At 31.9% G+C, this 14,835-nt stretch overlaps 2 protein-coding genes across 2 annotated transcripts in view; one reads left to right on the forward strand and one right to left on the reverse strand.

Annotated features, from left to right (window-relative positions):
* Positions 1-14,835, reverse strand: part of LOC136982969 (protein C10) — a 352,942-nt gene that overhangs the window by 15,506 nt on the left and 322,601 nt on the right. The window lies entirely within an intron of this gene.
* Positions 1-14,835, forward strand: part of Fcp1 (RNA polymerase II subunit A C-terminal domain phosphatase Fcp1) — a 32,898-nt gene that overhangs the window by 10,366 nt on the left and 7,697 nt on the right. Inside the window, exons 2-3 of the mRNA XM_067279540.1 lie at positions 2,032-2,115; positions 12,797-12,884. Coding sequence (XP_067135641.1) covers positions 2,032-2,115; positions 12,797-12,884 — 172 coding nt within the window. The remainder of the gene's footprint in view (positions 1-2,031; positions 2,116-12,796; positions 12,885-14,835) is intronic.

Genomic DNA, 14,835 nt, shown 5'->3' on the forward strand with positions numbered 1-14,835 from the left:
ACTTTTTATTCTAATATAAAAAGTGCATGTATTTTTGTTTTCAAACATTGTCTTTATAACAGGCTATCTCTCATTTATATTACTTTGTAATTGTACATCTTGATTTTATTTATATATATTTAAATGTATCTGATAACATTGAAAATATGTCATGTTCAAGCTAGCATTCTGATTTGGAACATGACTGAGACCTGATGCAGATCTTATTCTTAGATCAAAAACATTTGTCTAATTATAGTTTATTGAAAGGTTTTCAGCTGGAAATATTTCAATGTGCATGTGAATATGATGTTATATTTTCTCCCAGCCTAGTAAAGATTCAAGAATTTTGTAACTAAGAAAAACAATCAGACTTTTTGTGTTTTGAATCTATTTTAAAACAAATAAACCTGATAATTTCATAATTTTAATAATTAAAATTATTATGGTAAAATAATATTTTGGCTGTTTCTTGATATAAACCTCTTTAAAGATGCTTAGTAGCATGTAACTTTATTGTGCCCTTTTTTGTATCAAGATCATATCCAGATATGGTTTGTGATGGAAATACTTTCCCCTCTTCATATTTGTTAACAGTATTTGTCAGTTTTATGAAGTAACCGTGTTGCCTTGCCTTATCTTTAATCCATTCTGTCAAAGTGTGCCCAGAACTGTAAAGGCCGAGACTACATCCCTGTTACCTATGGCTCACCAGTGTAAGATCAGCTAGTTCATTGCCTTAATTCATTTGAGATGAAATCTGCCAAAAGCCAGTTTGCACCAGTTTGCATTTGAGATGCTATCTGCCAAAACACTTGTTTGACTGATTTTGCTATACAAACTTTCCTTGTAGTCTGAGGAGTAAAAACAATTTCCTCTTCAGGTACTGTATATAGAAGAGATTTTTAGAGCTTAGAGTGAAAGCCTGCTAACTTAGTTTAAGCTAGATTGATTAATTAACAAATATATTGATTTTTTTTTATGGTGGTAATTTGGCAAAATATGATAAAAATATTCTAGTTTGAATTGAATTATGAAATCTTTCAATAAATTTTTATCATGCAATACTTAATTGGCTATTACTGCAAATTGTCTTATGAATATCAGTTAATGAGTATATTAATTATTTCTTTTCCTTATTGTGTAAGTATTATAAAATTGTTCTCAGGAACCTTTCATTATTTAAGGACCTGTTATATCAAGGAGGAGTGCACAAGAATTAAAGGAGGATAATGATTTTTTCAGATATTTATTGTAATACAATTCTGTATGCTATGCTAGTTATTAAGTATTTCAGAATACTCCTCCTCTTCAGGAGAAGGTTACAAAAACATCTAAAAAATATATATTTACAATTATTTTACAAATATTTAAAAGCAAAAATTTATTACAATTCTTTCTCAAATTATTTCTTACCCATGCTATTCAAATACATACTTTTGTACATACATTCTTAAAAATGCTCACATGGACTATTACATCCACCAATAGATAAAACCAGTTCTAAAAATATTTACAGCAATTTTACTTTTTTGTAAAACTATTATAATAATTTATTAAAAACTCTTACCTAAGTGATTCAACATTTTATTTTTTTTCTTTTCTTCAGTTTTTTAATGTAAATACTGAAAAAGCACTAATGTCAACTAAGTTTTTTATTCTGTAAAGAGACACCAACTCCTCTATTATTTAATTTTAAATCAATCTACTTGCATGCCATCTACCCCCAAATTATCATTTATTTTATTTCTTTATACAAACATTTAAAAATACCAGAAGTAAAACTGTCTTTTATAATAATGTTCTCTTCATTTATTCAATTTTTACTAATTTTAAAGTAATTTCACAAATCATTTTAGTCAGTTACTAGTGAAAAATAACTCACACTATAACATCCAACCAAATTATAGATTAGTATGACATTAACTTTTTTTTTTTTTTAATTTTATTTATTATTAATTGGTCAGAGGAAATATTTAACTGTTAAATCAAGAAATATATTCTAAAAAAATTTCAACATTGTTTTTTTGATGAATTATTTTTGTATTTCAGATGTGTTCTTCTTCAATTACAAACATGCACACACCCAACAGTTATGAAAGATATGTGTGCAGACTGTGGTGCAGACTTGAGAGAGTATGTAAAAATATATATATTGCTAATTTTTAATTCTAGTTAAAGATTATTATTTAAAAGATCAGAGTTAAAAATCCATAAAAATTTCAAAATAAATTAGTTTCTTGAATTTTGATAATTCAAAAAATTTATTAACAGAATAAAACAATTTTATGAAAATATCATTATTAACTAAAATAATAGTATCTTACATTGTACAATAATATAGAAATACTAGAGAGGTTGCAGCCGACGTTTTCAGCCCAAAATGTGAACGTCAGACATCAAGCTCTGCCATCTGGCAATTCTAGAAGGTTGATAATGGCGTTTGCTACATCTAGCATGGCGAGTAGAAGTTTGGCTTAAACTTCTTCATTTTTTGTGTTTGGGTTAAAATTATGACATATTTTATTAAAATAATGATTATTTAAGCATTTATAAATAATATTGTAAAGAAACAGACAATTTTAATTCAGAAATTATTTAATTATTCGATTTTTTTGCAAGTGATGTGAAGTGCCTATAGAATTTACATATATTTGTGTTCATAATAGCTTATCGTAATTCTGTGGGACTAAGTTCGTTCTTTTACAGCATCTTCTACCATCAACAGCGTAATACATTTGTAAATTTTCTAAAAAAATTTTCTGAGCTGCTTTTGGATTTACATAAGCCACTACCTCCCTCAACAAAAGTATGAGGTCATCCTATCGTACAGTAGGAGACACGACGCTAATTAAAAATAATTATTTAGTGTTATTAAACATCCTATAAATACTTTAAAATAGTTTAATTTGTTTATTTACCTTTGCTAGTAACATTCATCGTTGTTAAATGTGTTCCGCCATTTTTCAACAATATCCTATGAGTCAGTGTGTGGCGTGAACATGTGATGCAATGTGCTTTACTTGGAGTTCAAACGTCAAACGTATACTTCTGCTTGCCGTACAAGTTTAATATTTGAACTTTGGCTGAAACCTCTCTGTTGAAATGTTTTTTTCAATATATAAAATTACTTTTATTTTGCTGTTTTTAATAATTAATATACATAGTACAGTAAAAAAATCTCCTAAATAAAAAAGGGTTTGCCTTAGAAATGTTTTTTGTGTATCACCTTCAAAGTAGTCACCTGTTGCAATAGAATATACTATTACCAGTAAAGGTAATTCTGAAAGTATTCCTGCAGTCTTTCTTCACATCCTTCTTTAGGGCATCCACTGCAGTCGTTTTTATCTCCTTTTCAGACTGGAATCTTCAACCATTTAATAATTTAGTTTTGGAAAACAGAAAGATGTCTGTAGGGACAAGAACTGGGGAATAGAGAGGCTATGATAACACAAGTATAACATGTTTTATTATACACAAATGACCTGTGTGTAGATATATTGTCTTGGTGGAATGTTTGTCCTTTAGGGACAATCTCAAAATGGATGATGTCTTGGTAGTCAAATAAAACCACAAACATGATTTTTGATTTGAAGTCACAGTGAAAACCTTATTTGGGCTTGAAAAATATGGTGGCTTCCCCATTGAAGACCAGTGCTTTGATAGTGGATCATAAATGAAGCTTAAGGATTCATTCCAAGTAATGACACTTAGATCTTATTACAATAGTCACTCAACTCACTACTTACAAAAGCATATTTGTCCTACTGTTCCTGCATTATAAACTTCAATACAAAATGAGCAATTATTTTATTGTGACATTGTCACATTGCCAGGCTGCAATTTTTAATCATATTTTTTAATTTAAAATATATGCTCTCCACCTTCAAATTAGCAGTGTCTTGCCCCTGTACATCATAGTATTTTCCTTTAGCAATTGAGTCATGCCAGTCATCTGTCTAACTCCTTTCAGGGAAAAATTTTTGAATTGAAATAATGTGACTTCCAGTTTTCATCAGAAGTTCTTATATAGTTAATTAGGGCCTCCTGCCTCTAAGGCAGTGTTTTTCGACCTTTTTCATTGAGTGGCACCCCTGATTGAAAAATAAAAAATTGTGAGAGCCTCAACCAGCAGTAGATCTAGAATCTGAATAAGGGGGGGCTAATGGGGCAGATGAATTCTTTGCAAAAACGAATATTACGTGCAACGCGGGGATGAGGTCCAGGGAGGGGACTCCCTCCCCAGGAAGAAAAATTTTAAAAATTGACAGTTTGAAGTAGCATTTTAATGCAAAAAAAAAGCATTTTTACATGTTAAAAGTCAAAATTTAAGACCATTGAATTTTGTTGAAATACCTACATTTAAAATAATAGTCTCACTATTGTTTTTTAAATCTACTTTTATTATCAAATATATCAAATTACACAAAGATGCATAAATACTTATATAATAACAATTTTAATTAATGCGAGATCTGAGCTCAAAGTGATGCACAAATTCTTTTAATTCTGGGCGGAATATTGGAGAGAGACACTCGTTTCTTCTTCGATCGTTTGCAAATGTTCTCTTTTATTATTTTTGATGGACATAAGAGCCAAAAATCCAAATTCACACAAATACGAAGTCAAGAATTGCAATAATATTGTGAGAGCTCTTTTAGCTAATTGAGGATACTCTGGTTTTATGTGTATCCAAAATTCATTAATATTCAATTCCTCATATTTCAGTTTTAAATTGCCATCATTCTTTAAATCAATTAGTGCTTCTTGGTCTTCAAAATTTATCTTTACTTCATTAACATCCACAATGAATGGATTTCTTATCCAATCATAATCCTCAACACGTAAAGAAGGAAAGTAGTGACTTATATTATTGAGTAAGATTTGTATATGTTCCGAAATAAGAGGTATTATTTTAAAATTTGTCATAGTAGAAAAATGTTTAAACATGCTTACATTCCTTTCTTTTACTTCTCTTAACCATAAATTTAATTTATCTTGCAAACTCTTTATTTTGTCAGTTGAAGACAGAATATTTTCTTCTTTGCCTTGCATACTTGTATTTACCATATTCAATATTTCAAATATGTCTACCAAGTATGCTAATTTGCTACACCAATCATGACTTACAAGCAGGCAACAAAATTCTTCTTTATCTTCTGTATTAAAAAATTAATTAATTTCATTTCTCAATTGAAATATGCAAGTTAACACTTTTTCACATGATAGCCATCTGGATTCTATGTTCAGCAACAGATTAACATATTTTGCCTCAACCTCTTCGCACAAAGTCGCAAATAGATGTGATTTAAGTGATCTGCTTTTTATGAAGTTTACCATTTTTACTACTGCATCCAGTACAGATTTTAAGTTGCTTTTTAGTGTTTTTCCTATAAGGACTTCACGGTGAAGAAAACAATGTGTTTGTATAATGTTAATGTTACATTCTTTAACCAAGGCAATAAACTCCTTTATCGAACCAACCATGGAGGGTGCACCATCTGTGCAAATTCCGATACATGATTCCCACCTTAACTCATGCATTTCTTGATAGCAATGTACTGTATTAAATATATCTTGCACTATAGTAGTTTTCACAAGTTCTTTACAGCACAAAAATTCATTCGCTATTTTTTCATTGTGGATAAATCGAATGAAAACAAGAAGTTGGGTTATATTGTCTAAATCTGTTGACTCATCAACTTGAATTGTAAACGTATCTCATTTTTTAATGGCAGCAATTACATTTTCTTCTATATCTCTTCACATATCTGTAATTCGTCTGCTGATTCTATTATCGGAAAGAGGAATTTTTTTAAATTTCATTTTCTGCATCAGTACCAAACATTGTCTTCACTATAGCAATACAGGATGGCAAAATTACTTTTTCTGCTTCAGTATGTGGTTTCATACTTTTCACAATTATTTCAGCAACTAAATAACTAGCTTCCTGGACTTTATCACATGTTTTTACCATTTTTGTAAAAGTTGCAGATTATTTTTCTTCGGAATTTAAACATCTTTCAAAATAAGATCTAGGCTTGTCCAAATGATGTATGTGCTTCTTAAATAAACGTCTTTTTTAATTTACTAGGTGCTATTGCTTCATTAGCCAGCGTATCACCACAAACTACACATTTTGGCTTTGGAAAGTCCTTATCCCCGCACCATGTGAATCCCAAATTTAAATAACTGTCTAAATATAGGCACACCTTCTTAGCATTTCAAACAGCATGGTTTGAAGATTGTGAAGATGAAGCAGTTACTTCTCCACTTGAAGGTTTCCTATTCTCACTCAAGCAGTCAGCTTGATTTAAACTTTTTTCACATTCATCTGTAGAATCTTTACATTGTTTTTTCTTAATGAGAAATTTGTCCATTCCTAAAAATAAGTAAATAAATAAATATTATTTTGGGCCCAGGAGTAATATAAGGTACTGCCTTTTTTGGTCAATGATCAATCAAATAAAAAAAATTCAATCAATTTTTAAATTTGTTTTTTATAAAATAGATAAATTTCAATAAAAAAAATTTTAATTTTTTAATTTATATCTGGAAAAAAAAGGTTTAATGAATAACAAATCTTTTATCATTTTATTGATAAACAATTTTTATTAAGTTTTTTTTAATATTTTGATGCATATATAAAATAAATATTTCATTACTTTTTTCTTACCTTTTTCATATCAGTTTTAAAAAATTTTAAATTAAAAAAATGATGATAAATTGTTTGTCATCATTGCTTTTGAATACTATGAAAATACTGTAGTATGCACCTACTTTGTGATTGAAATCGCACACTTTTCAAAGTACAATGCAATGCTTTTTATAGTATATACAAGACACAAGTGTCCACATCGTTCTTCTCTGCTGGTTGGCCTGGTACTGGGACTGGGAATGTGAAGGCCAAGCAATGTGGTTTGGGCAAACTCATGACACGTCGTGCGTACACATAGCGTAGAACATTACATTAATATGCGATTAGTCATCGTTTCTTTGATTACTAGCTATCTCATAGCAAGAACTGACAATGAGTTATCTTGAACTATACCTAAGTAAATTTCCAAGAAAATGCCTAAAGACCCTAAACTTTGCGACACCCCAATTGTGGTGCCGGTTGAAAAACACTGCTCTAAGGTTTCCATATGTGATTTCATCTTTCATTTAACTCCATTCTCGAGATTAAGGGAAGGCGGATGGGTGAGAGTGGAAGTTTATAGGTCTACAATTTTTCAAATTGTAGCTTAATGAGTGACACATATCCAGGAGTTCTTACTGAGAACGGAATGAATGGACCTTGAGAAATGCATATTGCATCAAGTTTATCAACTGTATGGTTGTTACAAATTGTTTCAGACATTTGCACAATAATGGCATTGTTTCTTGTTGTCAGCAATCTTCCCAATATTCAAAATCATCAGGCAATTCATGACCTGCCTTGAATCACTTTTGTCACTCAAACATCCATGCATCAGAGTTTGTTCTGGAAAATTTAAAAAATTGCCAGACATTTGCCAGTTTTAAATTTTTTTTTTGCCACTTGAAATTATTGATTGACACCAGTTTTACTTACTAATTAATGCAAGTTCTGGTAGCCTTATCAGTTTAAGAGTCTGGAAAGCAAAAGTATCATGTTAAGTTGTCATGTAGAAATAGGAATCATTTTTTGAACAATTCTGAATAACACATTTGATTGCAATGCCCAAACAGTATTTCTCAAGTTTTGTCATGTCAAAATTTTTATGCTTTAGTTTACCTAAAAATAATCAAAGCAAAAAAAAGCTGTCACCCCAAAAATTTTCCCAAATTTTCTGTCACTCAATAAAAAATCCCCTGATCTGGAAATGCTGGGATTCCTGTATGGTGCATGGGACTCCTATCACACAAGAGCTCAACATTCTGCTGTTTTTCAATGAAGTGTGCTTTGTGATTCAGTTTCAAGCTGAATGTCAAAATAAGCTGAGTAGGTATTTTATTGCTAGTACAGTAGTGAACCGAAAATCGGAATCAATTGGGGACTGGGGTTGTTCAGATTAGGGATTTGTTCCGATTACAGTTTATGCACGAAAAAATATATTAACCTGTCCGATGTTCAAATTTTTCTTTGTTGCGTGTCACTTCGTGTTGAATTTTCGTCGATTTTAAGCCTGACTAAAATTTTTATAATAATAATCGAGGCTATCGTATCGTTAAAAATTATTTCTTCATTTTGTACAAACAAAATAAATATATTGAAAAATATAAAAACATGAAAATTATACTTTAGAAGTGAATCTAGTATCAAAAATGTTCGATTCAGCACGACACAGTCCGACTGAAAATCGTTCCGATTACCGGCGATTCCGATTACCGGGTTCCGATTAACGAGTCTCTACTGTATATGTTATATGGACCATGGGGAAAAGGAAAATGCAAAAAAATATTTAGTTTAAATTTCTACCACTAGGTGAAAAAACAGAGCATGAAGAACAAGAAACACAAAATGGAAACACACAAAAAGTTTTTATTCACAACATTTGTTCAATGTGCAATCCATTTGCATCAATCATGTGTTCAAAACGCCTTACAGCATGTTCAACAGTAGCCTGATAGATTTGTCAAGAAATTGCAGCAACATGGCATGTTATGCTTGTTTTCAAGTCAGGCAGAGTCTGTATGCTTTCTCTATAGACATAATCTTTCAGATATCCAAACAACCAAAAGTCACAGGGATCCAAGTCTGGAGAATGAGAGGCCAGGCATTGGGAAAACTCAAAATTACCCAATTGTCTCCAAATTTGTCATGAAGTAGTTCATTCACTTGTCAGGTAATATGCGGTGTTGCCCCATCTTGCATTAATGACAGTAGTCTCTAAACATCCTCATTCTTGTAAAGCAGGAATGACGTGATGCAGCAGAAGTTTGCAGTAACTGGCACCTGTCACAGAACACCTTTTAAGGCCTTGTGGTGTGATCTCAAGAAACGGCAAATGAAGTCAGAAGTGAACCACACAACAGTCATGTAAGCAGAGTGCAGAGGCTGTTCATGCACATCAGGTCTTACAGTACCCCATATGTGACAGTTCTGAGTATTCATTGCTCTGTCTAGGATGAAATGTGCCTCGTCTGACCTCAAAATGTTCCATGGGTTATGCATTGTCAACAGCTATTCTGGCCAAAAACTAGTAAGCAAACTCTGCGCATTGTTCTGGATCTTGAGGGTGCATCTTTTGCAACATCTGAATCTTGTACAGATACCACTGTAAAATGGATCGCATTCAAACCATGGACCAGGGAAGAGACAAATTACATAACACTGCTCAAGCATTCACCAAAGAATGTTGGGAACCATTTGCTCTGTCAATCACAGCAATGGTGACTTGCTCCACAATTTTATTTGAAATCCTTTTCTGACCTCTTCCTGGCAATACACCAAACTCTCCAGTCTCATCAAATTTGTTAATCATCTTTCTCAAACCATACCCCAACATAGGCCCTATTCACAAGCCTTTCAAGCGTTGATATTATTACAGTGCAGCTGAATCATTACTGCTGTTCTGATAAAACAACTTTATCAGTAAAGCTCGATCTTTCTTCTGTAAAGGCATGATAAAGAACGGCATCAACTATTGGCTTTCTAAAAGGTTCCTAATTTGCATAATGTGTACTGCATGCACCATTTTTTCACCTAGTGGTAGAAATTTGAAGTAAATATGTATTTGCATTTTCCTTTTCTCCATGGTCCATATAATGTATATACCAAGTTTTATCAAAATACATCGAGAATGAGTTCTATACAGGTCTGAGTAGAGCAACTTTAATTATAACCACCCTGTATCTTTTCAAAAGCATCCTATGCATTTTCAATAGGATTGAGATGAATGGAAAGTAATAATAAATTGTTAGTGAATAATGAACAATTAGTATACTATTTTTTTAAGCTATTAGTCAGTTAATCTAATCCATTAATGAACATTATAAAAGTTTGCAATTATTCTATATGATATAGTGGGTTGACCAAAAAGTTTGTTCATTTTTTTAGAAAAAGTAATACTCAAATTTTAAAAATTAAAAATAACTTTATTAAATTATATATGCACTTTTGTTTTGTATTAGTCTAGTACATGTGTTTGGTAAATCCATTATCCCATGTGTAAAGAATTCTGGAGACTTTCATCAAAATATGCCTATAAAATAAGTCACTAAACTACTTCCTCTGCAAACTATCCTGGAGAGATCAAAATAAAAGGTATTGTGAAGGTGCAAGCTGAGGAGAGTATGGGTGGCACAATACACCCCATTTAAATTTCAATATTTTTTCCCAAATGGTCAAAGACACGTGCACTCTAGCATTGTACTGATGGAAAGCCACACCTTTTCTTCTTGCTAATTCTGGTAATTTTTCTTCAATGGCTTGCCTTCAGTTGGGAATGGTATTTCTCTGTGTTAATGATATTATTTTGAGGTAGCAGTTCATAATAGATAATTCCTTTCCACTCCTGCCATATCCTCAGCATAACCTTTTTCTGAATATGAATTGACTTTTAACTGCATTGAAGACACATCAGTTGACTTTCTCCATGATATTTTCTGCTGTATATTATCATAAAAAATCTAGTTTTCATTAACATTAATTAGTTGCTTTCAAAAAAGATTCATCTGGTTATGTTTCAGCAGCAAACCTTAAGCAGATATTCTGTCTATCAGATTTATCTTGCTTATTTTTTATGGTATCCAAACATCATAGCATGATCTGTATCCTAAATTGTGTAAATGACCAACAACTGATCTCTGAGTAATAGATACTGTAGATAGATAACAAGATTGAGTATTATCTATTGCTCTTTTTTTCTGGTGATATAATGTGGATTCTCTTGAATTAACAAAGTGGTTGCTTCATCATCAACAGCAGATGATCTTTCTGTGGTCCTCTTTTAAAGAAAAATTTCCTGTATAGAACCTCTTAAACCACTTTAGACATATGTGGACATTGACAGAAGCATCCCCATAAACAGCACAGATCTTTTTTTGTTGCAGCTGTAGCTCCATCCTGCTGAAACACAACATTACTAAAAATTCCACTGTCTAAGAACTGTGCCTTGAGAAATTGTTGTAACAAGTCAAGATATGTGTTACACAAGATGTGAAAATGGTCATTCTTTTCTTCAGTGTCAACATTCCTCAGGCTGTTCATGTTACCTACAAAGAAAACAAATATTAGTTATGTTTTCACCAAAATGGATCAAGACTTTATGGACACTGTGTAGTAATACTGCATAATTATATTTATTTTTAATATAATATTGTTTGTATTTTTAAATTATATTTTGTGATATGATTGGGTAGATCTCTCTACTAGCTTGCAAATTTGTCAGAATAAAGAAAGTTGCTGATAGAAGTTTTTTAGCATATTTTCTACTTTTTAATTTCTTACTCATCTTTAGAAAATACATTAAGTTATAAGTAAAATACTAATTATGAAGTTACCAAAATGTGAATTATATTAATAAAAGAATAATAATATACAACTTCTTAGATTAGATTAAAGAAAAATTATTTTGTTTACTTATTTGATTATTAAGGTTATTTTATTTATTTGTATAACAAGATAGTTTTGGCTTTGCAAGAGCCATCAGTTAGACAATTTAAATTTGCTTTATTTTTAGAACAGGCTTATGGAACTGAATCTATTCTATAAAGCCCATTATAAAAAGATAGTAAATTTAAAATTAATCATAACTTGTTTTATTTGTGCAAAAAAAAAGTTTTGGTAACTTGACTTTTAGAACATTTTATAGTTTTGTTTTTTATTTTTCTTAAAGTTTATTTGAATATGTAACTAAAATACTTTTATATTATGTATATGTGAGTTTCCGACTGGGGTCTGACTATGTCAAGAGGGTCGAGCGGTCGCGAAGAGTCGTATGTGGGCGATCGGTACTGAGACAGACTCTACAGTTACAAGAAACCGTTTATTTGACACGAAAGAAGCTTACAAGATTTCCGCGATCTTGGAAGTTCTAGGTCGGCAGCAGCCTCTGGGTCTTCCTCTCCTTTCGGATATAGTCTCATTTTGAAGGAGTGTCCCTAGGTCGCGAATGGCCAGTTCCCTCGACGACTCCGCGACTCCAGGACGATGCGGTCGACTTCCGTTGATGGAAAGATGTCGATCCGAGGTCGGGAGACGGAGACGAAGATGGGCACCAGACACACACACAACAATAGATCCGTCACTTGGAACTTTCGGGAGAAGAAGCCCTCGCGTCCTTGAATTCTCAGGTTTTATCTGTTTTTCTCCGATTCCGCTTTCCGATTGGTCTCTTCTCGTCACCTGGTGACAATTCGAAACCTTTCGGGGGCGCGGGAGAGGTCAAAATCGAAGTTTAATTCGATTCCCACTCGGAGATAGACGATCTACGTTTCCCCATTGTTCTATTGTTTAACAGTTCGCGTCGTTTTCCTTAAGAAAAACTATTTCTAACTTCTATTTTTTTTTTTCCTCTAAAAAAAATAATTTTTTCCTAAAAATAAATGATTTTAACGCAAATTTCAGTGAGGTTCGAACCTATCCAGAGCCTCACATATATAATACTTTTGGATCATTTTAACAGTCACTTATCAGAAGTTAGCCTCATTTTTATCCAATCAATTGCATATAATTATCCATTTAATACATTGCATAAGAATTTTTTTTCTGAAACTAGTAGTATAAAATTTCATTAAGAGAAAAATAATAACAAGAAAAGAGATTTTTTTATTTTACTATTACTGATAAATTTATTATTTTAGATATAATTCTGAATGCAAGTAAACATTATGAATATTTTTTTATATATAGATTAGACAGTGATAATTTAGCAAAAGTGGTTGCTGCAACATCTGTTAGCATGGTCCACAGTGTTCCAGAATTAAGAGTTAGTCAAGAGGTAATTATTTTACAATTTAGTTGATATTAGTAAAAAATAAATTTTTTTAAATATTTTAAAAATAAGATTAGATATTGGAGACAAATTGTGTTTATTTATTAAATTACACTTTTACATTGTTTATAATTCTGAATTAAAACATGTTTTGCTTTTTATTTTAGTTTTAGTTAGCAAGTTCTATTGTTGTTACACCTGATAAAAATATCTATTGGATTAAATTGCTAATGTGAAGGCATATTGTGATATAGGATTAGTTATTGTAATTTATTTTGTTGACAAGACTATGTCTTGTTTATAAAATCTTACTGCTGGCTTGTGTTACCAGCTTAGAGGTATGAAGGAGTACATATCAGGAGTTGCAATTTGGCACAGAGTATTAGGTGCTCAAATCATTTGTGCATAAAAAAATCCAGACTTGTAGGTAGTCAGGGGACCGAGAACCAAATCAAAATAAAATACAAAATGGCGCCCTCTTCTACTAACAGGCAAAACAGGCACCTCACCCCACCGAAATCAGGTGGGGAGAGTACCACCCACAGTCATTCTAGGAAGGAACCCGACCTTAGGACTGAACATGTAGTATTTTCTTTGTTAAATAAAATTTGTAATTTAATTTTGTAAATTTGGGAGTGCTTCAAATATGACGTTAAAACAGGGTTTTATATCATTACAAGTGGGTTTTTAACATTATCTAGTATAGTAAAATCGTGGGACCAATAAAAATTTGACGTGTAGGGCAGAGGGCACCACCGTGTGACCTTCGCCCCTGACCTCACTTTGCTCGCAAACTCCGAGGAGAGAGAGCTTTTTACTTCACGTTAGTTAACCTTTCGAGTCGACAGCTGTGCCAATCTTGGATTTGTATTATATCTCGACACTATTGTAAATATCGCGTAGTCGACCCAAATAAAGTAAATTATTTGCCCGGATCATTTCTCAGTTGATTTTTACCAGCAGAACAAAAGACGCAGAACACATGGTCGAGGTTAACGCGGACATCGCAGACAAGGTAGGATGTGCCATGTACAAATTTTAGCCACGCCACTAAAGACATTATATTAGGGTTGTCGTTACATCCAATGACGTTATAATTGGGCTAAACTGTATATTGTTTGTGCAAAATAAAAAAAATAATTTCAGACAATACAATAGCCATGATTATTCTTTTCAAAAATGGGAAATTTTTGTTATGCATTGACAAAAATTCAACCCTGGCCGTCACGCAATGGAAAGAAATTTTGACATTGGATAGGTTAATTTCACCAAAAATGTATCGTGGACGACCTAGTGGTCATGGCCAGCAAAGTTTGAACGATCATGTTCAAAACCAGCAATACCAAAGAAGATTGGAGAATGAGAACAAGAGCCACTTGAGTATCAGTGATTCCACTTAGTAGTGAGTCTCCGAGACATACTCTTGTCCCAAATATGGCTTTGCCATTTTACTTGTTCAATCTAACACATTATTATTTATGTATGTAATAAATTTTCTGTATACGCAATGATTCCATTTTTGAAAATATAGTAGGTCCCAGATTTAGCAGAAACTTTCAGGACTGGAGACTGTGTACTAAGACAGATGTTTATTTAAAAATTGCTATATTATTTTATGTCTTTTCAATCTATCAGTTTTTTAAATTATACAAATTTTTTAAATGCAAAGAATCTGTGATAAAAACAGAAATACTCCAAAGAATGGCAAAAATTATAGGATTATTTCTAAAAAACAAAACCCCAAAACAAATTTAGGGGTTTGGGGTTTTGTTTTTTTCTGTATGTATGGATGTTAGTGTGTGCATGAGGAGACATGATTTTGTTCACTCCCTTTGAAGCTTATTAACTCCTGTGCTTGTTGTCAAAAATTTCTGAAATTTTGAAGTTTGTGTATGAAGGGGATTGATGCTATTAAATTTTGGTGATTAAAGGTCAACAGGATGGAGAGATAGAGGGT

This window comes from Centruroides vittatus, unplaced genomic scaffold (genome assembly GCF_030686945.1).
Source record: "Centruroides vittatus isolate TY-2023 unplaced genomic scaffold, ASM3068694v2 contig_875, whole genome shotgun sequence".
In the NCBI taxonomy this organism is placed as follows: domain Eukaryota; kingdom Metazoa; phylum Arthropoda; class Arachnida; order Scorpiones; family Buthidae; genus Centruroides; species Centruroides vittatus.